The 26389-nt window shown below is 37.3% G+C and overlaps 1 protein-coding gene across 1 annotated transcript in view; it reads left to right on the top strand.

Moving 5' to 3' along the window:
• The first annotated feature begins 447 nt into the window (after positions 1-447).
• PCDH17 (protocadherin 17) overlaps positions 448-26389 on the top strand; it is a 93203-nt gene continuing 67261 nt past the window's right edge. The window contains exon 1 of the mRNA XM_065639750.1: positions 448-3170. Coding sequence (XP_065495822.1) covers positions 543-3170 — 2628 coding nt within the window. The 5' untranslated portion in view covers positions 448-542. The remainder of the gene's footprint in view (positions 3171-26389) is intronic.

Genomic DNA, 26389 nt, shown 5'->3' with positions numbered 1-26389 from the left:
TTTGAAAAATAATCTTTTTGATCGTTTTTAGAAAAACAACCACTGCCGCCGATTTTTTATTATTGTTGTTATTTTTATTATCCTTTGTACATCTGCGGGGATTCAAGGATCGGGATCGCTTCGTCTGCCCGGAGGAGAAGATCTTTTGCGAATTTTCTGATTTTTAAATCCTCCCACTGCCGAAGTTGGACGGTCGAAGTAACTGCGAGGGGACTGCAAGCACGGCAAGCGCCTGCTGAAACGCTGCCGAAGCTGCTCCCCCGCCTCTCTGCCGCCCCCCCCCACCCCCCTTGCGATTGCTCCTTCCCTCTGAGCTGCATGGTCCATTTGCTGCCTCTCATCCTGTGTCTCTGCAGATGTTTTAGAGCAACAGGTTCAGGAACTTGAAATATAGGGGTGGGGAGAGAGAAGGAAAAAAAAAATCGAAAAAGAGAGAGAGACGACGGAGGAGGAGGAAGAACAAACCCAGAGCAGGAGGCAGAGAAGACGGGGACAACCCTGGTCGCCGCTGCAGCTGCTGCTACCCCCACCCCTGCTCGGGGATGTACCTTTCCATTTGTTGCTTCTTCCTCTGCTGGGCTCCCGCCCTGTCGCTGAAGAATCTGAATTACTCGGTGCCGGAGGAGCAGGGAGCAGGCACGGTCATCGGGAACATCGGCCGCGATGCGCGGCTGGCAGCGGGCTCGGTGGGAGGCGGGATGCTGCCCGCGGAGCGCGGCGCTCCCGGCGGCGGCCCCGGCGGCGGCCGCGGCCCCAAGTCCACCTTCCGAGTGCTGGAGAACTCGGCCCCTCACCTCCTGGATGTGGACGGGGAGAGCGGGCTCCTCTACACCAAGCAGCGCATCGACCGCGAGGCGCTGTGCCGGCGCAACGCCAAGTGCCAGCTCTCCCTCGAGGTGTTCGCCAACGACCAGGAGATATGTATGATCAAGGTGGAGATCCAGGACCTGAATGACAACGCACCGGCGTTCCCTTCTGACCAAGTAGACATGGACATCTCGGAAAATGCTGCGCCAGGCACCCGCTTCCCCCTCACCAGTGCCCACGACCCGGATGCCGGGGACAACGGGCTGCGCACCTACCTGCTCACCCGTGATGACTACGGCCTCTTCTCTCTTGATGTGAAGTCCCGTGGTGATGGCACGAAGTTTCCAGAGCTGGTCATCCAGAAGCCATTAGACCGTGAGGAGCAGAGTCACCACACCCTAGTGCTGACAGCACTGGATGGTGGTGACCCACCACGCTCGGGCACTGTGCAGATCAATGTGCGCCTCATTGACTCCAATGACAACAGCCCTGTCTTTGAGGCAGCCTCCTACGTGGTAGAGTTGCCGGAGAACGCACCACTGGGTACTGCTGTCATTGACCTTAATGCCACTGATGCCGACGAGGGTACCAATGGAGAGGTGCTCTATTCCTTTAGTGGCTACGCGCCTGAGCGTGTCCGCGACCTGTTTAGCATCGACCCACAGAGTGGCCTCATCCGTGTCAAGGGCAATCTGGACTATGAGGAGAGTGGCCTCATCGAGATTGATGTCCAGGCTCGGGACCTGGGGCCCAATCCCATCCCTGCTCACTGCAAGGTCACCGTCCGCCTCATTGACCGCAACGACAATGCGCCCACCATTGGCTTTGTCTCCGTTCGCCAGGGAGCACTGAGTGAGGCTGCCCCACCAGGAACTGTCATTGCCCTGGTGCGAGTCACTGACCGTGACTCAGGCAAGAACGGTCAGCTCCAGTGCCGGGTGCTGGGTGGTGGCGGTGGGCCTGGAGCTATTCCTTTCACCCTGGAGGAGAACTATGATAACTTCTACACAGTGGTCACTGACCGACCCCTGGACCGCGAGGCACAGGATGAGTACAATGTGACCATTGTGGCACGTGATGGAGGCAACCCTCCACTCAACTCCACCAAGTCATTTTCTGTCCGGATTCTCGATGAGAACGACAACCCACCTCGCTTCAGCAAGAACCTCTACGTGTTACAGGTGCCTGAGAACAACATCCCTGGAGAGTACCTGGGCTCCGTCTTGGCCCAAGACCCTGACCTGGGCCAAAATGGGACAGTCTCTTACTCCATTCTGCCCGGGCATGTGGGTGATGTTTCCATCTACACCTATGTCTCTGTCAATCCCACCAATGGTGCTATCTATGCCCTGAGGAGCTTCAACTACGAGCAGACAAAACACTTTGAGTTTCGCGTGCTAGCCAAAGACTCGGGTTCACCCCACCGTGAAAGCAACGCCACGGTACGTGTCACGGTGCTCGATGTCAATGACAATGCACCCCTCATTGTCCTGCCTGCCCTCATCAATGACACTGCCGAGCTGCAGGTGCCACGCAATGCTGGGGTGGGCTACCCCGTGGGCACCGTCCGTGCCCTGGACAGTGACTTTGGGGAGAGTGGGCGCCTCACGTATGAAATTGTGGAAGGCAATGAGGAGCACCTGTTTGAGATGGACCCCACTAGCGGTGAGATACGCACCTTGCACCCCTACTGGGAGGAGCTCAGCCCTGTGGCTGAACTGGTGGTAAAAGTCAGTGACCACGGCAAGCCCAGCCTCTCTGCAGTGGCCAAGCTCATTGTCAGGGCCTTGGCAGGGCCCCTGCCCGAGGCTGGTGAGCCACAGGTGAATGGTGAGCAGCATCGGCGACCACACTGGGACTTGTCACTGCCCCTGATCGTGACGCTGAGCACTGTCTCCATCATCTTGCTGGCTGCCATGATCACTATTGCCGTGAAGTGCAAGCGAGAGAACAAGGAGATCCGCACCTATAATTGTCGCATTGCTGAGTATAGCCACCCTCAGCTGGGAGGAGGGGGAGGCAGTGGCGGGGGAGGAGGAGGCAGTGGCAGTGGAGGGGGCAAGGGCAAGAAGAAGAAGATCAGCAAGAATGACATTATGCTGGTGCCCAGTGAGGGCGAGGACAGCCGAGGCCCCCTCAATGTCATGAACGTGGTGAGCAGCCCATCCCTGGCCACCTCACCCATGTACTTTGACTACCAGACCCGCCTGCCCCTCAGCTCTCCCAGGTCTGAGGTGATGTACCTGAAGCCCGCCTCCAACAACCTGACTGTACCCCAGGGACATGTGGGCTGCCACACCAGCTTCACAGGGCAAGGGACTAACGCCAGCGAGGCTCCCCCGAGCCGGATGTCCATAATTCAGGTAGGAGACTTTTAGAATACCCTGGACCTCACTTTAGACTCTGGTTTAACTTTACCTTTTGTCTGCAGTGAAATCTGCTGTAAGGCACCACTGAAGGGACCAACACATGTCACTAAAGAGAGGTGGACTTAAAGTGGAACCAGACCACATCTGGTGGGTCTGGTTCTGCTGTCACACTGGTGTTTCCCATGTGATTCAAAAGTAAGTGCCCACTGAGACAGAGTTACATCAGTACAAAAGAGGTGCATGTGAGAGCACAGACAGGCATTTAGTAGGTTAGGGGCACGCTGGGGTATTTTCGCAGAACATCATCAGTCAGAGGTGGGTGCTTCCACAGGTTTCATTTTGCTTTGGTTTGGGGTGGAGAAGGGGGAAGGTGTTTCTGAAGCAATCATGTCATCTGCAGTAACTAGTAGGATGTGGGAAAAACTCTACACACTGAGGACATCTATTGCAGCAGTGTATTATAGCCCTCCAACCCTGTATGTAAATATGAGCTAGCTTTCCAACATGTGTGTTTTTAATTTTTATAATTTCCTTCTTTAGAATACAGATACTTTTTTTTTTTCTTGACACAGAACAATATCATTGGGGCCCCATTGCCTCCTCCTCTTCCCATAAACAACCAAACCTTTGGCACTTAAAATTTTGCTTAGTCAAATAGAAAGAAAATGTGTGTGGTCATTCCCTTCTACCCCAAATGTTAACAAAACTCACATCCTGTCATAAAACAGTAAAACAACTGGTCAGATTTCCAGTAGCCTGAGTAGATATTGATGATTGCTTATACTAAGAGACTTACATGCTTTTTCTTCTGCCAAAGCTCATTTGGAAATTACAGCTGGGCTGCATTCTGCACACTGTCCTCTACAAACTTTTGTGAATCTGAGAAATGGCAGAATTTGGACCATTGGATACAGGGTGCTAATCAAAGAATGACTTAATTTTTAGCAGATAGTTTAAAATCCAAACTCAGAAGATGTATTCCAGAGCGATGAACTCGCAGAGTGAAGGCAAGGGCAGAATTTGGCTCCAGTTGATTTAATTTAAAGTATTACTCCATGATTAATGCAACTTAATGTTCAAATACTACAGGTATGTTCCAAAGTGATTTTTAACGTTTGAATTGAAAGCAGGCTCTGGATAATGACTAATAAATATACTTGAAATGTCATATCTGTTTTATCCTATGGTTCTCCTAATATGCTGTTCTGAGTCATAGGGGAGTGAGCTGAGTGTATCAGAAGTGACACAGACTCATTTTGTGTATGAAGCTAGTGGGAAAGAAGTTGCACTGTAGACACTTGATGTACCAAAAGAAAATTCATTATACCTTTGAGTTATCATGCCCTGCCATCTGTGAACACTGAATTTTCTAGTTGCCAGCTGTATCTAATGTTTTAAACAAAATAGAAGAGGCCATTGGTAATTGTCAGGTTAAGTAACCAAAATTCCAGTAACTGACAGCCTGTAAATTGAATATTTATAACTGGGGGGAAAAAAAAAAAGAAAAATAAGGAAAACAGCTGTCTGTACAAGGTCACTGTGAACTAATCCTCAACTCACTATTGAGTTGTGTCACAGAAACAATTTCATTTTATGCCTATCATGGATTTGTGTTGTTATCAATTAGGTGAGCGGAGCAATACTTAAAATCTGAAATTGATTTTAACAAAAAGTGACACTTCAGTAAAGAGTTTAGGTTAGGGCACAACCAGAGATAATTTGCTTTATTATTCATGCTTTAAAAACCAAATAACTTTCAATGACACTTGTTTAAGTAATGTCAACTTTTTACTGTAAAATGGAGTTGTCAGAATGCTAAAAAAAACCCACATTTTTTTTTTCCTACTGACAAGTGTAATAGTTACTAAAAGACAGAAAATTATACTTTACTACAACCATGTAATGTCTATATAAAGCAATTAATTCATGTATTGATGCTACTGAGTAGTAAAGATTCAATTGTAGTGTAAAATCCCTATGGAAAATATGATTCCTTTTTTTACAGTGTTCACTGTATAATATCAATCATGATTTTTTTCCGAGATCTATATAAAGCTAAAAGAGGAATTTCCTCCCTTAAAAAGGCGTGTTGTGGTTTCTATAACAGTTTTCATTATGACAATTGTGGGAAATGTTAATCATAACCCCTCATAACACATACTGGTATATCTAATATTGTGTTTACTTTCCCTGAACATCTACACAGCATGTTTTGGATGTATAGATGGTCCAACCAGTAGATTAGGAAACCTTCATTTCTCCCTAGTGAACAACCTGTTCAAACATACTTATTGATACTATATTTTGTAGTTGTATTGACAAAACAAATACACAGTATGAAACGAGAGCAGTTGGTTCCTGTTTAGGAAAGGCCTAGACTTAAAGTAGCTAGATGAGAAAATCTGATCTTCTTCACTCTAATTTTACATTACTAAAATACATTTTGTATTCTCCATCTCCACATCCCTGGAGTAAATTTTATATAAAATTTGCATTTAGAATGTAGATACTACTTTGTGTCTGTTCCTGTACTTCTGCCTCATGTAAAATACAAACAGCAAACTTAGGAGGAAATAGTAAAGGATCAGCCCTCTCTCTGGATCTACTGTATCCTTAATCACTCCAGGAAACCTATGTCTGGAAAAGCAAATCGCACAGTTAGGAATCAAAGGTATAGCCAATGGAAAAAAGACACAGAATCCAAACAGCTGCTTCACCATCTCCTTTCATTAGTCAATTCAGAAAAGCAGTCTTCTTTTTTACCTCAGTAAGGGAAGGGTAAATGACTGTGTAAATGTTCTCTAGCAAATATTCGTTTTAGTTTTTCCAGATTATTAATGACCCACAATAATCTTGCACTATCTATTTCATACAATGGTACTGGTTCTCTTCACTCTCATTTTCTTGCAAGTGTTTAATGGCAGAATTCTCTGGCAGGAGCCTGTTATTAAAACTGTATGGTTTTTTATATATATATATATATACATACTTATGTATCCATGAATACATATATACATACTAAATATTATATTATTACCTAGTACATCCAATTGAGTCTATAAATATTTAAAATCAAATAAATAATTTCTTTCTCAGTAAGATCCAAATCCTATCACTCTTATTAGGAGTGCATAACACATTTTTGCTTTGCAGTAAGAGCCAGTAAAGTCAATATGCCTTATGATTCCCTTATTTCTCATGAAGAGTATTTTATTCTGCAGATAGCCCAATTTATATCAATGAATACCTGTGGAGTAAAGTGTTACTTAGTGCTGATGGGTTCCAGACTGACCCAAAATGACCAGCAGCTGAAGAAAATATTATCTGGTATGTGTAAGAGTGGTGTCACCTTACCTCTCTTCAAGTGACTTCTGTTATACGTTAGTCACACAGTTTAACAACTTGTGTGTTTACTCAGTACTTTGTAGCATCCAACTATATGTCATGGTTGTTTGCGTTAGTTGTATGAATCCATGAACTTCTTCAATACAAAAAAAAAACCCCAAAAATCCCAACAACTTGTATACATTTATATATATATATATATAATTTTAGATGGATAAGCAAAGATGCAGTATATCTTCAGTTTTTCTTGGTGCAAGAGATTTGCAAGTTCTTATCGCCTTTGAAAATAGGCCATTTGTGCTTTTATGCACACATGAGGTTGATGTGAATGAAGAACAGTGTTTATTAGCATACTGGAAAGTCAGAAAAGCTACACTTTAGCATGTTTCATTGCTTTTAATTTCAGCAATTGTATTCTAAATACACTTTAAAAAATGCTTTCAATCGTGAGTCAGTTAAAAATATCTAAATATAGGCCAGTGGTATATAATTTTCATTGCCAGATTCAAAATTCCATGTGACTTTCGAATCACTTAGGGTCCAAACAATTCATTTTTATTGGGGAGAAGAAAAGAGAAAGGCAGGAGAAAATGGAAAATCTATGTGGCTCTGAAAGAGCTGTAAAGACTACTGGGCAAATTCTGTTTGTCTCATTCTGGTGAGTAAATCAAGCTGAACTACTCAACTGAGTAAGAGAAACAGGATTTTTCTTTATTTTGAAGAGTAAACATTAGAAAAAGAAATATCATGTACAAACATGCGCATATATGTTTGTACCTCTCCTACCAAAAAGTTCTGAGTTAATCAGTTCACCTTTCCCTGGGCGAACAAGTCGCAATTTCTTCTTGCAGGTTTCCAACACATAAAAAAGTAGATGGATAAAGGGAAACCAAAAATTTCTTTAAACAAATAGATTCTAGAAATAGGTTCCTAGGACAAAGTGACATAACAGTAGTGTAGAAAATGATCTACCTATGCTAGGCATGTTGATCATCCTAGAGATTATTGTTATATTTGTGGTGTAACCTGGAGAGGTCTGTAAATATATCAGGAATGAGATGGGAGTGAATAAATAGAACGGTGGTCTCAGCTTTTTGCTAAACAAAGGTTAAAAAAGATTGACTGTGTTGCAAGTAGTTCTCAAGCTGTGAATCACCATAGCTGCTGTACTAGGTAGTCCTGTAGCATTTGAAGGTAAAGTACAGATTATTCTTAATACTTCAGGCACCTGATGTGTATGATGTGTCAACAGATTACTGTCAAGTCCCACTGCAGCTCCGTCACCAGGTATCTAGTAGTACCTAAGAAGATAGAGTCTTCAGGGGAAATAAAAAAACATAAGCTATATTAATGTTGCTCTGTCTTTGGATATACTGCTCCGTACTTTGAGCAACTTCAGGTCAGAAATTTCAAGATTACAAAAAGAAGTCTGCAGCTACTGCAGTATAAGGAGAAGCAGATTTCCTCACAGAAGTTGTATTTGTTCTCAGTGTTTTAAATTCCTACCTGAAAACAGAGGTATTAGTTTTTTATTTCTGTATCTTCTGCTGCAAATAAGGAATATTATTGTCTCTCACTAGAGCTAGTAAAAGTTAACATTTTGCACCAAGAGAGGCGGTTCTACACATTTGCAAGTTTGCAGATTCGTTCTCTATTATTCCCCAAAATTTGCAGCTGCATATTCTGGGGCTGTATCTAAGGACATCAAATTGTCATCAGACAAAACTTCAGAACTACCTGGCTAAGATGCATTATGGTAGTTTTTACAGTATTACAAGGCTAGATGTCTTTCAAAATAGCTCCTGTGAATGTTTGCATTGTGTAATATAGTCTGCAGTTAGTAAGATTTTGAGTTACGTCATTCTGTAGCTTTAGTTTTACATATTCGATAAAGTCAATACCAAGGTTGACTGTGTAAAAATTTCAGGACAGGATCTTTTCTATATTTCTATAAAGCATTATTACATTTTTTGCCAAGATATACTGCATAGTACTGTGACACAAAGTACGTATATTTTAGGACCAGATCTGGCAACATACTGCTCACTGTGGCATCCTCTCTGGCTGCTGGAATAGGCAGAGTGAGCAGAATTGGGCTCCTATTCTGTGTTACACCTGCTCTGGTCTTGATCTTGAGTTCCTTGCCGGTATGGTTTATAGCATTATTATTCCAAAAGGTTCATTCCTGATATATAGGCCCATGTGAGATCTGAAGAATTTTCCAGGATGAAATGCGATAATGTAGAACAAGAAACACAATAAAGACATCTTAGGAGTCTGAAGTAGAATAATGATATTATGAGAAAGAAAATGATATTGCCAGAATGGAAATTCTCATTAACTAATAGACTAAGAATAATAATGTCTCTGCAGAACTTGCTGTTTTATAAAGTATAAGATTTGAAAAAAGCCAGTGCAGTAGGACATGAAGCAAGTAATGCAGGATTTACCAGATCGTGGCTCTCAATGGCTCTTAAAAGTTATCTCAGCTTTCTTCATCCTGGTGCTCACTGTCACTACCTGATCTTATATGGGAAAATTCACACAAATTTGTGATTACCAGTGTAATTTTGATGACCCACATTGATGAAAAGGACTGTTCTTACTCACATTTCAGTCAATAGCATAATTTTGACTTCATCAATGATTTAAGTGGTTCAAGAGTAAATTGTGACTAAAAACCTTACAGAGTGCAGCTTAGCATGATTTGACTCTTTATTTTTAGATTTCAGCCTTTTGTGAGGTATTCTTACAGCTTCTTTACAAACAACTAAGGAGACTGGAATTTAGAAGATTTTTTAACTATGATGTGAACTGTAACACAATCAGGTGTGCAGCTGAAAGAAGAAATCAAAGACTCTTTTGAACATATTGTTGAGCACATATTTTCATATATTTTTGAAAGCGTGCATAATACAATATTATTCTTAAAATTCAGCAAATACTGTTATGTGTAAAAGTATCATTAGACACATGTAAATATTTGCAAATATTACTTGGTATTAAGAAAGCAGAAATACAACCTGGCTTCACTAATGAGGAAAAAAAATGTCATTAAAGATAATTTCTTCCTGAGTCACAACCTTTGACAGTAAAACAGTTGGGATGTTGTTTTTAAATGAAAATAGACATTTTTTCTCCCCTCCCTGCCCTCCCCCAGCATTTTTTCTTTTCACTCTACTTCTTCCTCAGGAAGTGTTAACATATTGATAATATTTTCACATATGATTTTAAAGATCCTGCTTAGTTTTTTGTTTGGTTGGTTGTTGTTCCTACAAAAGTTAATATGCCTTGTCAAATTAGTTTTCGGTTCAATATGCAAGACACTCATTCTACATATAAAAAGTGTATGTATATGGATTGTTGGGTTTTTTTCTGAAGAAAACATAGGATGCGTGGCAAAGGTCTTGAGATACCTCTTCAAAACTGAGGAGTGCCTGCACATGTAAATAAAAGATATTTTGACACTAATATTAGTATTTTCCAACAGGTAAGAATTTTCGGTGAAAAGAACTTGCACAATGATTTGTTGACTGGAGCAGAAACACAGCCCTGTTTTTATCTTTAAAAGTATAGAAGCAATCCTTTGATGTCAAAAGGTCAGAACAGAGCAGTTCGGACAAATTTTTGCAGCAGCCAGCCTGAGAGCTTTATACTGTCAATTGTATCTCTGCTTCAGCTGTAAGAAGAGAAGTGGTGAAATTAGTGCTAAAGGGTTCAAAAATGTACGAAACAAGTGAAACTCTTAGGGGACTTCAGGCTCTTATCTAAATAGAAAAAAACCCCAAACAAACAAAAACAAACAGAAAAAGGTACTAGGAAGACAGTGGCAAACTGGGTTTGGGGAAAAGTTCCTTGAGTTTAAGTGTTTCATTCGTTATGTTTTTAACAGGGCAACAGGAGATTAACTGGTTGTTGCTGCTTCTGCTGATATGATGAGATGAAACGGAGTCGTGTACAGCCTGCCATAAATCTTAGCCAGGGTGCATTCTAAGCCCTAGTAGTATATTTGTCATACTCTTTTTAGTGCAACCTTGTTTGTTAGTCTGCTGTAAACATTTATTTATTTATTTATTTTAACAGAATAAGATTCTGGATTCATTACTATAAATGCTATGAGAAAAAAGGAAATAGATAATTTTTTAAGTATTTTAGATAAAATGCTCAGTATTAAGTACTACATTCAAGAACAAGCAAATTCATGTCAATTTTCCGTATTAATTAGGATATTAGTCAGTGCTTTAAATAACTTCCTTCTGCAGTCATATATTTTCTAGCTAAATCCCAAAGGCTGCTGATATAATTCCTATTTATTAAGGTCACACGAGAAGCATCTCTTTCTGCTACTGAATTGCCTCCACTAGTTCATCGTATCACCTGTACAGAAAGAATAGCAGAAGATGAATTCATCTCACTTGAGTTTAGAAGATAGATCCTTTTTTGGTCTGGTGTTTTGTCCTCAAAATTGAGGAGTCCCTCTAATATAAAGGTATTGGTATGTAATTTCAGCAAATTATCAGTGTTACTTGTAGAGGACAGCATAAAGATCAAATTGCATCTCACTTTGATGCAGTGAGGGATTATTTCCTCTTTCAGCCCTCAAGATAATCACTCTCATGCAGGTCTATTTGCGATTTAGTACATCATAAGTGATATAGGCAAGTAAAATCCTTCAAGTAAACAGTATTTTATTTTAGCCATGGACCTTTCTATTGGCTTTGTGATATATGTATCAGATCAGAGTTCCTCTTGTTCATAAAATGCTTTTACCCATAATAGAAATGTTTCTAATCACATCCTGTTCCCTGTTGGGTCATTGGATGCTGCCATCTCCATGGCACACCAAAGGAGGACTCTAAAGGGGAAAGGAAAAGCCTCGTTACAAGATACAAACACACAGTTTGAGCTGTGTGGGTGGGACCTCTGATCGATGCATTGTAAGTTCTTGCAGTAATAGACATGTGAAATTAGTTTCAGGCAGTGTTTCAGACCATCTATTGATGTATGTGTGACATGCTTGTATTTGCCTGTACTAGTTCTAGTGACACTATGATTACTGGTATTTGCAGTCCTTGCCCTGGAAGACTTCCAGGCAGTTTTATTGTATTGAAATGGCTCTTACAGTTCATTGAGCATCCAGCATAACACTGCTGAATATGATTGGCGCGTTTACATATATTTATTAAAAAAAATCAGGCAGTTAAGCTGCATAATTATGGGAAAACGAATCATAACAATAAAAGACCATTTAAGTTAACAAGCTTTGTGATCAAAGGATAAATACAGGTTGGATGAATGAGACTCTAGATGTAACTAATCTACATAAATAGGCTTTGGTCTGATTAGAGGAAAGGAATATATTAAAATAATCTAAAGGTATTAAAAAAGCATTTTACTTCAGTATTTTTTTAACATCTAGTTTTATTTTATAATATTTTTAACATTTCTACTCAGTAAAAATAGCTGTGTTCAGTGGTAAACTACTTTTATGTGTTTTTATTTCTTAATTAACAATGTTTACAGTGCAAAGAAAGTCTAAACTAATACAAGTAAAGAAAAGTAACATCATAAGCTGTCATTCTAGTTTGAATGCATTGTGTGACAAAAACATTGAACATTTTTTAATGTCTTAAATTAAAATTTTTTAATGTTGCAATGGTTTTTGATTGATTTTTAATTAAAGAAAAACATTAAAGGGAACATTTAAAGAACAATTTCTTGTTTACTGTCTTTATCAGCAGAGAACAGCCTTTGTAGTGTTTGAAAGCTGGTGCATTAAAAATCAATTTCAAGTCTTCAAAGCTATAAACTCTTGCTTGCTTTGTAGATATATACTGTTTTTAAAATCATTGGAAGCACACTTGACAATTGAATTAAAAACAAAAGGTAAATAATGGGTTCATCAAAATTTGAAGGATTTTAATGTATTTTTAATAATAGTGAAAGGATTTTTTATACAGAGCAGACATGTGAATCACAACTTGTAGCTTTTAAATGCATAATTTGTTTCTAAAGACAGTTATATGTATTCTTTTATTAATAGAATTTTGTTTCGAACTTCTGTTCATGTTATTTTGTTGTTGTTAATGAATGCCATGATTCAAACACAGAACATGTCAGTCAGTTTCTTTACTTATGATATTTCTGTCTTGTTCTTTGCTGATTGCTAAGCAACCACTTATAGTTAAGATTGTTTAGTTACAACTTAGTTTAAAAAAAAAAGTGAGCTGAAGTGGGCTAAACAAATTTTCATTAATTCTTAATGAAAATATTTAAATTCTATAAAATTTTAAAGGTGACAAAGAACAGAACATTGTTTTAATAATGCATCTAATATTCAGCACGTAGCCTTTGTTCCTGTCGGTATTGAGGAAAAGGCTATTTTTCCACAAATCTAGAAAGAGTAGGATGATGTCTTTAATATGTATACTTCTATTAGTATTATGTCTTTCAAGGCATGATTCCTTAAAACACTTATTCAGTAAATATTTTAATTTAGGTCAATAAAACCTTTGAATTAAATAGATGGTTTACAGGAGAGAAGTTGCTGATGTGTGTAAGCATGTGCAGGATTCGGTCCAGAATCTGTTAGTCTGTGTTAGCTGAACTACTCCCTGTTGCTTCTCTCCTTTGCTTTAAAAACTCTGCAGAGCTGCAAAAGCTGTTCGTTTCACTTAGCCTCCAAATGCATTCTCTAGTGCTCTATTGAGATAGTCCTGATGTCTGAATATTTGATATTTTTGCTTTTTCGCATAGACTTGTGTAATTTGATATGCAGATTTGAAGATCATAAAAACAATCCTGCTTTGATGATCATAAGCAAGATTATCCAGTCACAGCTGTAAAGTACCAAGTGTGTTCTTTTCTGATCTCTTCATCATTTCAGTGGATCAAATGACAATAAGAATATAGCGGAATTTAGAGTGCTTGGGAAACAAGGAATCTAAAAGCCTTTAAAAAATGGCAGCCACAAAGCCTTAAAACCATTTGGATTTCTAGAATACGTGCCAAATAACATAATTCTTTGTACAAATACGTATGGGTAGATACACAGACAAGAGAGCAGCATGGATTCGAAAGAACTATCTTGCTGGATAAAAGGCATTATTAACAACCAATGTGAATCTTTTTTTTTTAATATATATATTGTGTACGATCTGTACCTAGCTGTGTAACATTGTTTTGGAAGATGCTGTCAATCCGCAGCTTTTGCTGCAACCTAGAAAGCATCAAGTTTAGAGACAAATGCTGTTGTCATTTTTTTCCTGAGGCAAGACTATAGGTAAGGAAGGATCTCATTTTCCACTTCATGGTAGAAGTTATACATCTTGCTTAAAACTGTGTATCCTGCTATCAGACTTCAGGATTGAGGGCAATGATGAAAAGGAGGTATAAGTCATGTGACATATGAGAATAATCATCACTCAATTGCTTCCATCAGCTGTGTCAGGTATTAAAAAACACACGATAATTTGCATCTCATATCTCCAAGCAAGGAAAGTATCAGTGACAGCTTTGTAGCCACTGGCTGAAAAAAAGGGGGAAAACAAACTGGTTTATGTTATTTCTTTTAATGCATAGTCTTGATTTTGTCTAAGTCTGTAAATACCTTTTGTCTGTTTACAACACCTGTAGCTTCGTTTCAGGCTTAATAGGACATAGTATTGCAAGGGGCAGAAGTAACTGGTTGAATTTATTTTATTATTTTTTCTTTGGCCACCTATACATGATCTTTCCCAACAGTATACATCTCATTATCTCAATAATGTGATGGTAATTAAATAATAATTCCTTCAAGCGTGAAATAATTCATTTTAAGTACTTTGCAGTGCTCATTCATTTCAAACAGGCTTCTAGAATTTTGAAGGAAACTTTAATTTCAGTTCATTTAAAAGATATGTAGACCACACACACACTCTTCTTCATCCCCTGATACTGTCAAAGGAACCTTAGGAACAAGTAACTAGATTTCCAGATTTTGACCTACTTGTTAGTCTACTTTACTTGCATGAAAGTAAAGTACAAGAAAGCTGTGTCTATTAAGCAAATGTAAGCTTTGGGAATTTTGCTTAGTATTGGCAAATATCTTTAGATAGTTAAATTGCTTGCAGTCATACTGGTCTTGCTGATACCAGTAGATGAAGAAATAGGCATACATGTTGAAAAGCTGTGGGAGGAGAAGACTTTATTTAAAGGAAAGGTTTTGTTCTGATTTAAATTTGGAGCCATAGGTTTTCTATAGTATTTTATAATGAAGACAATTACGTAGTAATTTGGGTTAGAATGCATGCCCAGTTCCCCATCTCAAAACCCAATTTGTTACTACCTGTGGCTATTTCTATTAAAAAAGAAACATAATTACTATGAGTCTCAGCAGTCTAAGAGTAAATTTTTGCAATTACAATACCTCCCTTGGGCAGATGTGTGAAAATGGCAGATTAATCCCTGCCAGTATCTGTCTATTCCTTGCACATTCTTAAGGTTGCTGGTAGCTTGGATTATCATTATATTGGTGCTGTTTGTTATGCTGTGGTTAAGGTTAAAGCTGCAATCCTCTTACAAATATTGAGGAATAGGGCTCTATACCATTAGCTTGGAAAGTCTGTACACTGAAGTTTGATACATAAGGTCCTAGGAGTAAGATCCTAATTCTATTTTCATGGAAAGTGAATGAGTTTACTCTTGATTTTAGAATATTTTAGATGGGCATTTTATACTTTCTTACTGAGAAGATTTAAACGAAAACAATCAAAACCCCCAAGTTTACTCATTCTTAGGAATTTATGGTGAAATTAACAAGATTGCATGTGAACTGAAGGCCAAATAGTAGTCCCTTAATATTGTATGGCTTTTGTTTTATTCCCAATGGCACAATGGTGTGTTTATTTACAAAGAAGCACCAGTAAATTAAGATGGCCCTGAAATCATGTAAATTAATAATTCTCCATAGAAATAATCTAATTAATTTCCTAATGAGCTCTTCTACTTGAAAACAAATTTTGAGGGCACATGTGTAGAAGAATTGCAGGTAAAGGCTCCACTCCTGGATATTACTATCCGCAGCTAAGCACTCATCTCCATGTTGAATTCCAGTGAAGTTGGAAGTCGACGTGGCTTCATGTGGGCTCGTGATCTACCTGCAGGGAGCAGCATTAGTCTGTGTTACATATTATCCACGATAATGGATATATCCAGTTTGAATATTCAGGAAGAGCAGTGTGAATGATCTTAACAAGTTATTTTTTTCCCGTTTGCATGAGTTTTTATTTGGAATTTCTGGCACTGTACCTGTTGTATTTTCGTTTCATTTCTGATTTTGAAAGAGACTTACACACACACACACTTCTTCTGACTGTTGGCTTTGGTACTTTTGTGAAGTCGACATTATTTAGAGAAGGTTGCATTAGATATTTTCTTTGAAAGTTCATGACTAAAAATAAATAAACAAATAAATAAATAAATCCATACATATTATAAATGCATCCTTCAGTTGCCATTGCATGCATTCTCTTAGGAAAAAAAGTGCTTACATGCCAAATGAGCATCCTGCTAATTAGAGGCAAACCCATAATCTAAGCACTGAAACTAACCCCTCAGTCAAATATTAGCATTCTGTTCAGTCTCTCTACCCTTGGTGAAACTTGCAGCAGTGTCCTAGATGTTGACAAACCAACACTGGTTTGGAACAGAATAAAAGACTTTTCCTAATCCTGGAATCTGTGCAGAGAACATTTCTTACGTAGATCTTCCTTGTCTTAACAGTAAATTCTGATTTCACACTCTTGATATGGCAAGCTGTAATGAGAGGGGTAATCCAGAACTCTCTTTTTTCTTTTTTTTTTTTAATCCCAGGCAGTTAAGAATTTACAGGTCAAAGTCAGCCCTTTAAATACCTTTGAGTTTACAGATTACCTGTGGAGATCCCTATATAAGTGAGTGTTGTGTTCTGGATTAGGTGATCCTATTGAGTAAGTTAACTATTTTTTTTGTTTGTTCTGAATCAACTTTAAGATAGAGTCCTGTATGAAGACATTGCAATAGGTTAACACTGAAGTGACAGAGTTGTGGATGGTTATACAAAGCCTTATAGCTGAAAGGTTTTATTTTTTTCTATCCAAGCCTACTTGACCACCGTGACTATATTCACGGTGTATTCGATGAAGCTTTCCGTTTTATGCAGCACCTCATCATAGACGCATGACTGTTATGGCTTTCAAATATAGTTAGGGACAGAACCTCTTGCTAAATTTGCGCAACCCTAAATTATTTATCTTATGTCACAAATAATAAATCAACTCATCACCATTTTACAGTTGAAAATCTCCTTGCACGGGAATGTGAGGCTGTAAATTTTGATGATCTACAATTCTGTTGTAAATTCAGCCATTATTTTGGTAGCATATTTAGTGGTGTGTCTTTTTCTAGTGTTAAGAGGAAAAAATTATGCCAAGGTATTTGTGTGAAAGTAGGGCTTTTTATCTGGTCATAAAATGTTCATAGAATCTCTTGGGGATTTTTAACAAAATATTGAAATAAACAGTTGCATGACCAAAATAAGAAATTAGATGGAAGGTAATAATGCAAGTTTTAACATCTGTGATTTTCTTTCTAATTCCTAAGGAGTTTAAGTAAATCATTGCTTTTCTGGGGAAGGATTTTAGGAAGAGGAAAGGGATAAGGTTGCAGCTTTACAGGAAAGAAGGTGATCTAGCTTTATCTCTATTCTTCTGACAGTCACATAGGAAGAAAGCTTTGGGATTCCTCTTTATGTGTGTTTTCTGTGCAGGCAGTGTGGCTTCAGAATCAAGTCCTGCTTTAACTTCATTGCTTATTTTTTCACTCTGTAGGGAAGAAACATAGAACTGGACTCTAGTGCCACATCCAGTGTTTGCTGCCTAACTAATCACCTTTCCCTGCCACTGCCATTACAAATCTGTTTAAATTCCATCCGTAGAGAAGACCATATGCTGGGATAAAGGAATGTAACTTTTAAGAGTTTCTTCTCATTTTCTATCACTATTGTAATCTTCCTGCTCCTTTGCAGCTTTCTTCAGCATACAACATACGTATCTGTGGGAATGTATCATGCTATGTAAGGACTCGCTTATCCCTTAATTGAAGTAAGCAGACTGATCCAAGGGCTATTGAAAACAATTTGAAAACATCCATTGATTTCAGCGAACCTCAGGGCATGGCTTGTGGGAGTTTTATTGTTGTCTTTAGTGAGAGTACGGGTTGGACAGAAGAAGGTAAACATAGTAGATAAATGGTAACACAAACTTAACACAAACTTAACACAGACTGTTTCCCCTTACTAAATATTGCGAGTACGAAACAATTTGTCAGTGTTCAAAGGCCACAATTTGATCTCCTTCTCCACCATACAGTACTGCAATGTTTATAAGCTTTTATCTGTTCAAAAAAACATTTGTTACATGTTGCTCCTAGAAACAGGAAAACAGCAGTGGTAAGAATAAGACAAATTCTACAACACTTAGTGACTTCACTGGGAATTCCTGCTGAGTAAGAGTTTTGAGAAATATCTCAAAATTAAAAATAAAATGCCAGGAGCTCACAAATGCCCTGTAGAACCTGTGTGCATTAAAAAAAAAAAAAAAAAAAAAAAAAAAAGACAAAAAGACAAGGTTGTTTCCATACAGAAAAAAAGCTTCTAAACACAGAGAGAAAAATATTTTTAAGATTATAGCAAATATTCAATAATTTCCTTTAATTGCAAGGCATTATTACTTAAGTTTGTCTCTAATTTTAATATCTTAATTTCCAGACTTCATATTTACCACATGAATTGGAATGAAAACTCAAAAAAGCCACTTAATACTATCAAAGATACACTCACAAATACATTGTTATTTTGAGTTCTTGGTATTATATTTTTAGAATAAGCTAGGTATTGTGATAAGTGCAGTTTTCATTCTAGTTACCTGATTGTAGTTGAGTCTGTTATGCAGTAAACATATCTGTTAGGAATACTAAGGCAGACTCAACTTGGTGGGAGCCAGAAATAAAAGGTGCATTAAAGCGTTTCAAATTCAATCATTAGGTTTCATTGCACCCATCTGCTACCAGAAAATATAATTGGCAACTTGATTCATTGACCTTTAACTGTCATTTTGGACCATGTTTTTGTAAATCCATTTTTTCAAGTTAGAACTAGAGAGTTAATTTGATAAGAGAATACCCAGTACCTTTTAATGCAATTACTTTTCTTTTTTTTTTTTTTAGCAAAAGGTTTTGTTTTGGTTTATTTTTTTTCAATATAATCAGGTTTAATGGTCTGTTGTATATTCTGCTAATCCAGTCAAAGTAGTTATTTAATATTGAATGTGGTTAAAAGCAACTAATGTTCAACTTCATTAAGACTTCTATTAAACAGAAAGCTTGCTGAACTTGTGCTTTTTTATACATGATCTGCTGCCTCTTATTAATTATTTCCAGGCGTTTCTGTTACCTTAGAATTATACTTACAAGTTTTAATTCCACCAAGATTATACAACACAGTACAAGGACTAAATAAGCATTGAAATTGTGGAGTGCTTCATATTTTGTTCCTAAAATGTGTTATATCTCTTTCTTTTTATTTTGTGAAGCAGATATTATCTTGCACAGATGGGTTGGAGTGCATACATCTCTTAGCACTTCTATAGGTGTGGCACACGAGTAGACTGTCTCATAAAATAACAGTGTTACTTAGAGCAAGCAGGAAATAATGTGATAAATGAGGATGATTCAATGTTTTCTCAGCAATGGTAAATGATTATACCATTCTGTCATCTGAAGTTTATGTAATGTGAAAAAAAGTAATTAAACGAGTTTCTTTACACAACAGGATACATTTCCTTAAATATTTATGTAATATAGAGACAGATGTATATAACCTAGCCTTATAATCCCATTTCACCGCTTTTCCAAATACTGAGGAGCTTGATAAATAGGAAGCCGATTATATTGGCTGTATAACTCCATTAATAGGATTCGGATTTGCCTTATTGACAAGCCAGTACTGTTAATATGATCCAGTATATTAAATTGACAGGAAAACTGGAGCAATAGAATGTATCTGCAGCCTAATTGACAGGGAAGCTCTTTCAAAAGGTTCTTAATGTGGTTTTTATTGACAGAGTAGCTTCAATAAGTACATATCATTGGTGAGCAGTGTAAATATATTGGATGCAACTGTACTAGCAAATTCAGGTGAAGTAGTTAGTGTTCTGTTTTACCATACTTCCATCTTTATTTTGTTTTAAGTTGTATCGAGCTCTCTTGTAAGACCATCACGAATGCTTCTTAAAGCAGCAGTTTAACTGCACAGCTCACAGGTATCTGACAAGTTGTGAATTATTTCAAATGTGTTCATCACCTTAAAATGAATAGAAGCAACACAGAGCAATGCAATAATGTGTCATGAATTTCATTATGTGTATTCATTGACGCTGTGATTGCAGAAGCAGATCTATTGTACTTTCAGCTTGAGCTCTTTATGTGATGTGATGTTTGGCATCTCTTCCTATGTTCTGATCTTGCAACTTTTCCAAAAAGTAGTACATCTCAAAAGTTCATATTACAATTATGTTTTTCTAGTCCCATTTGACAACTTTCCATATTCTCTTCCCAGACTGTGCTGATTTCATTAGGTGCTTACCAGCACAAAATAAAATGAGACTCAGAAACCTGAAACCATTATGAAAAAACAGCAATATGAGTTTGAATGGAAAACCTTCTTGATTCCCCCTTCAGTAGAAGGAAGATTTGGGTTCAGCTCCCACACTTATTCCTAGTCCCATCTTTCTTAGAGAGAGAAATCTGTATTTAAACACATAACCTGCGTCTGCTCTGGCAGAGGAATGAAGGTTTTTGTTAAGCTGACTTCCCTGCTGATGAAGCAGCAAACTGTTCCTGAAAGGATTCAATATTTATTTAAAAAAAAAAAAAAATCTAATCACTGTCTGGCCTCATCCCATCTTTTGAGTGTTTTTCAAATCTACTTTTTCATCAAGGTCATTTAAAAATATGTTTCTCTATAGCGACCTTAAATGCTTCTTCAGCCTTCAGGCTTGGTGCAGCCAGCAATGAGGTGAGAGGAAGCCTGACTGGTCCTTGTAGCTTCAAGTCTTAGCCCTGTGTTAAATCCCTACAGTCTGGGCTTCTGTCTTCTTTTGTGCCTTGTGCATTGCAGAGTACACTCTCATGAAAAATTGAAGAAATAATTGTTTTAAGTAAACCAATAGTACTAACACAACTGAAATATCTGCAGTATCTTAATGTGAATGCTTAAGCAATAAAACAATAATAATTTCTCTTGATAACAAATATAGTACTTGTTAAGAGAAAATAGTACATGGACTAGGCATTTATATGGGGAGAATTTACATTCCTTCACTTACCCAAAAGGATGGTATTCTCTGTCCCCAGAGTTTCACTTTCCAGAATTCACTTTGTGGATTTGACTGAATAGCTCAGGACCTCTTTTCCTCACAGTATTGCTTCTATCGTTCAAGAGAAAGAGAAAGCATGAGCCACCAACACTCTTCCAGAAAGAGTACAGGAGCCTAGTGAATGATAATGCCTCGTGGATCTGACTAGTTTTGTTGCCCTGTGTTTTTAATGTGCTTTTGAAGAAGGTTTGCATATGCCAGAAATTCACATAAACACACTGTACATCTTGTAACACCAAAATGCACATTTTGCAGCTACTGTGAAATTTCCCAAATATGCATGTCATAGAAATTACTATCTCAAAAACATTTTCAAAAGAATAAGAGTGGAGAGCACATATTAGGACAAGATTTGTTAAAACAGACCATTTAATTTTGTCCTTCAAAAATGTAGAATAACTTCTTAGAAATTTATGCCCCCTTTTTTTGCTGTTTGGCTAATGCATTTTTTTAATGAAGTCTGGTGAAATCAAACACTACTACATCAGGCTAAGTGGATACACTTGCATTCTTATACAGAGGAGTCTTTGTGAAAAAATGTACTATGTTGAACACAAACTGTTCCTAATAAAATGGAGACAATTGTCTGCTCTTTCAAAACTAGATTTGGCAGAGTACAATTCTTTTGTCTTGAAAAGTGATTGCCATTATATAAGATCTTTGTTTCATGGGGGAAGGGTGAATACTTGGAATTAAGCTTTTCAAGAAAAGACACAAAAGATGCTTGAGTTAGATATTAAGTGGCAGGATGATAAAGGGGAGAGATGTTTCATTTCATTTCTGCATTTAATGTTTAATTAAAAAGAAGTTAGAGACAGTAAAAACATTTGGCTTTATTATAGTTTCAGGTATGAACGCCTACATAAAATGGAGTTGCATTGAATCATTTCTGAAAATGTGATACTTGTTCTTGTAATTCTGAGAAAAAAAATATGAATATTCTATTAGCTTAATATTCATAAATCTGATTAATGTTTAAGTTCTTTTTTCATACATTTTAGAATACATCTTTCCCTAATATGACAATTATTTCTGGGTATAATTTTTCAAGAATATTTAAATATTGTATTTCTTTCTCCCTCCCTTCTTTCTCTTTCTCACTTTCCCTGTCTTTTTCTTTGTAGTCATGTTGATGTTAAGATTTTTTTTTTTTTTTTAGGAGAGATACCTGTCAAATAGATAACTTTTGCTTTTATTTTTCTCTAATTTTACTCAAACAGTATGGAGTACACCAAAAATTGCTAGAAATCTTCAGAATTGTGCTGCAACAAAGATTTTGATTAAAAAGACAAAAAAGGAAAATAGCCTGCTTTTTATGGGAATTCTTGAAAGCAGAAGCCTTGCAAAGTCATTTACTGTTGTCTTACTGAGAAATAATAGGATCCCTGAAATCTGATTGATTAATATGGGGCTGTAATTTCATTCCTGAGTTTTTAAAAAGAAATACAGATGTGTGCAGAACCACAATGAAATGCCTTTTTATTTATAAAAGCACCTAAAGTGTTTACAAAAATACTTCAGTACTTAAAAGGAACCTATAAGAAAGATGGGGGCAGACTTTTTAGCAGGGCATGTTATGACAGGACAAGGGGTAACGGTTTTAAACAAAAAGAGGGGAGTTGCAGGCTAGACATGAGAAAGACATTTTTTACAATGACGATGGTAAAATGCTGGCACAGGTTGCTCAGAGAGGTGGTAGATGTCCCATCCCTGGAGACATTCCAGGCCAGGCTGGATGGGGCTCTGAGCAACCTGATCTAGTTGAAGATGTTCCTGCTCATTGCATGATGGGTTGGACTAGAAGACCTTTGAAGGTCCCTTCCAACTCAAACTATTCTATGATTCTATGAATCTATAAAAATATGAAAACCTTTTAACAGAAATAAACAAATACCTTGTGAACATGAACTTATTAAAAAAAAAAGAAAAAAGAAAAGATATTAATGTAGCCCATTGCTAAAAATATTCCCCATAATTCACTGTGTAATGCTTTGCCCAGGCTGGTTTGAACTGTTTCCAGTGCCAAAGCTTTTTTTTTTTTTCTTATAAGATTATTTGAGGTTAATGTATCCTACAAGGAATTTGTTTCTGATAATCTGTTCTTGGCCATATTTTTTAATTTTCCTTTCTTTAAATGAAACTTTTGGAAATCATAGTCTTTCCATAGTTAATTAGTTGAACCTTGACAGCTGACTTTTAAACTTCGGAATAGATTTTTTTGAATTTATAAAATTCAGTATTCCAAATTCACCATGTGAGAGCAATACTTAGCAACAATTGTAGTTTATCTAGGCTTTTGTGTGGTCTTAATTCACAAGCCCTAACACCTATAATAGAATGAATGGTTTCACAAACAGTTGATGGTAGCACTTCAAGAATGTTCTATGTGCTGTTCATGCAAATACTGGCCAGTAAATGATTCTTCAAGTCACATTATTAGACTGTAGCAATTATATTGTCACATCTGAAATCCCACACCAGTAAAAGTGTACTTTGCACAGGTTTAATTTGCCTATTCTTTTACTTTTTCTCAAGTCCCTGATGAAAAACATAGCATAACCAAACTGTTAAGATATTTTCTGAAAGGTAGAAACACTCTTTTTTAAATTTTGCCAGTTCTTGAAAGGTTTATATGCATTCCAATCTCTTTCAAAATGGCATTTTTATGAGCTTCATCCTTCTGAGAAAGCTATATTAAATATGTGTACAGAAATCCTCAGGATCTTTTCTGCAGCATTGCAGTAATATCAGTGTTCCTAAAATTTCAGACTTACTCTAGTCACATATTAGTACAGACAGATGAAAGAAAGTATTTTTAATGGGCCATTGAAGGAACTGTGAAAAAGTTTTATCTGTTGATGGTTTAACAGCATACTCTAATTGGAAATGAACTAGTTCCCCTGATGTGTGAAAATGAACCATAAAAACAGGACCTCTTCTCTAGGGGAGATATGGACAGTTAGGTTGACATCACAGACTTTTTAATTCTCTGGTATCTAAGCAGGGCAGTAGACAGTTGTGCTTTTCCTTTAGTTTTAGAGACCATTTGTTCCAGTATGTTTTCCTCCTACTGAGGAACTTGCTTGTTAGTAGTTGGTGACCTAGTACTCCAGCTCTCAACCTCAAGCCACAGAGACAGAAAACGTGTCTTCACTGTTTAACTACAGTGACTTTTAGAGATGGATCATTTCGGAGGGTTTTCTTGTGGGGAAGGGTGAAGGTGGAGCTTGTTTTATTTTGTTCCTCAGGAGGTTAATGGTGCTGGCATTAGAGTGATTTTTTGTTATTTATCAGGAGATGGTAATTCCATGTAATTCACTTCTGATGCAATGAATCTTACTTAGCTTTAGCTATTACAGTGAACATCTTGCTGGTCATCTACCTTGCCTTATAGTTATTGGAGAAAGTAAATTCCAGATGTAGTACTTACCTAAAACTAGATGCCCAAATGGGATGAATTATCTTGTATATCTCTAATGCTTATAGAGGGATCTTAGCTGATTAGCTTAGAGTAGGTGACTCACTATTAGATGGTTATCTGCAGGTAAAATGAAACCTACCTTAAACCTGGAGGCAAACAGAGAGACATGGTCATTCTGAATTCCTAGAAAGGGCTGTATACTCAGAGAAGAACAAAGAGTTTATTTGTTGTTGATAGATTTTTAAAGTAGCACTCATTTCCTGGAGTTACAGCTATGCAGTGTAAAGATGTATGATTAATACATGAGCTGAAATGTGTAATATCACTTCCATAGACGTTAAAGCGTAAAAATTTTAAGTATATGACCTCTCACTTCAACTGGGATTAAACAACAACAACAAAAAGTTTAAAAGTGTTTAAGGGAATTAGACATTCATATCTGTCTGCGATCCATTGTGAATCGTATGCTTACCTTTCTAACATTCCTCTAAACTGCCTAGCTCTAAAATTAAATGTTTTTTTATTGTCCCAATTTTTGCATAGATATTATCATATACAGAGCAATTTTCTCTCTGCTGCCTGCATCTTGGAGTGCTCTGTTACAGCTCATCACAAGTATGATATTTTCATAGTTCACAGGAGAAGGTCTGATGCGCTTAGAGAAGGAAAAGAATTCAACTCTGAGCTCTGTGGCTATATACAGTTATCAAGTATTTACATTTGTTCTTTTGCAGCAATGAACTCACTGTGAGATGGCACCCAACTGTTTGTATTACTGCAAAATACAATATGAAGGAAATTGGTCGAATTATTATTGAGTTAAAGGTCATTAATGATTACCATAAATACAGAATTTCTCAGAAACAGCTCCCATTTTTAGGAGCTGCTAAGATGTGGTTGTAAATTCTATTTTAAAATTTATACCTTTGCTAGTCCAGGGTGTGCAAAATGCCTTTTTTTTTTTTTCTATCAAAAACCAGAGTAAAAAAAGTATGGCCAGTTCTTAGGTTGATCCAGCTTATAGAAAAGTTCTTAGCACCACCTTTAAAGAGGTGCTATAATTAATGCCAGGCAAAAAGTCTGACTTGTCTAATGGCAGAGAATTGATGAAAAGGCAGTTTATAGTGGGCATTCTGCCTGACAATGACATGAAAAATGGAAGTGTTGATTCTAGTAGCAGTGGCGTTTAGGAGAAGGCAGATAAAAGCAGATCAGTTTTCTTGAGCGTCCATAGTTGAGATATTAGACCTATAAAATATACGTGAGTTCTGCAATTGTAAAGGTTTTTTTAGGTTAAGAAGTTTCGGGCTCTATATGAGTGTCATAATGATTATATGTGTACATATATGAGATGAATTTGCTGCACATGACAGAGATACTAGCTTACAATTTGAGAAAAGAAAATAATAAATGACAGAATTCAGGCTGCTTCCAAAACGTGATGTGCTACATTTAAGACATAACATATAAGGATGCTGAAATATTTATCTTTATGCCTTTATTTCTTCCTTTTTTTGTTTTCAGTATTTGTTTCTATAATTTTAAACATGTTAAAAGTTAAGACAAGCTTTTATTTTAATTACCTCTGTTAAACCCAGGATCTTGTCTGTTTCTAAGCACAGAGCACTAAACTGCCTCCTGATTGAAGTGACCAGATTTTGAAAAGTTTGAATACTTGTAGCTGGAATCATCAGCTTCTGAAACACTGACTTGGAAAAGCAGTGATACAACACTGGGTTTGATGTCCCAGATCTTCAGAATATCCCTTCTGTAATACAGAATATCACTTGAATTTATGGGCAGTATTTAAGAACTTTCATAAGCCTGTCTTTTAATGCTGCTAAAGAATGAGTCTCTAGTTGGACATAAACACCCAGATTTCCAAGTTAGGTGCAATTTTGAGATGGTAAAGTCATTGAGAATTATAAGTATAGGTATTTTATGCCATATTTTGCAAAAAGAACAGTAAAAACCTGATTCTGTCATATACTTTT

This window comes from Caloenas nicobarica, chromosome 1 (assembly GCF_036013445.1).
Source record: "Caloenas nicobarica isolate bCalNic1 chromosome 1, bCalNic1.hap1, whole genome shotgun sequence".
In the NCBI taxonomy this organism is placed as follows: Eukaryota; Metazoa; Chordata; class Aves; order Columbiformes; family Columbidae; genus Caloenas; species Caloenas nicobarica.
This window is presented reverse-complemented; position numbering and strand designations above follow the sequence as displayed.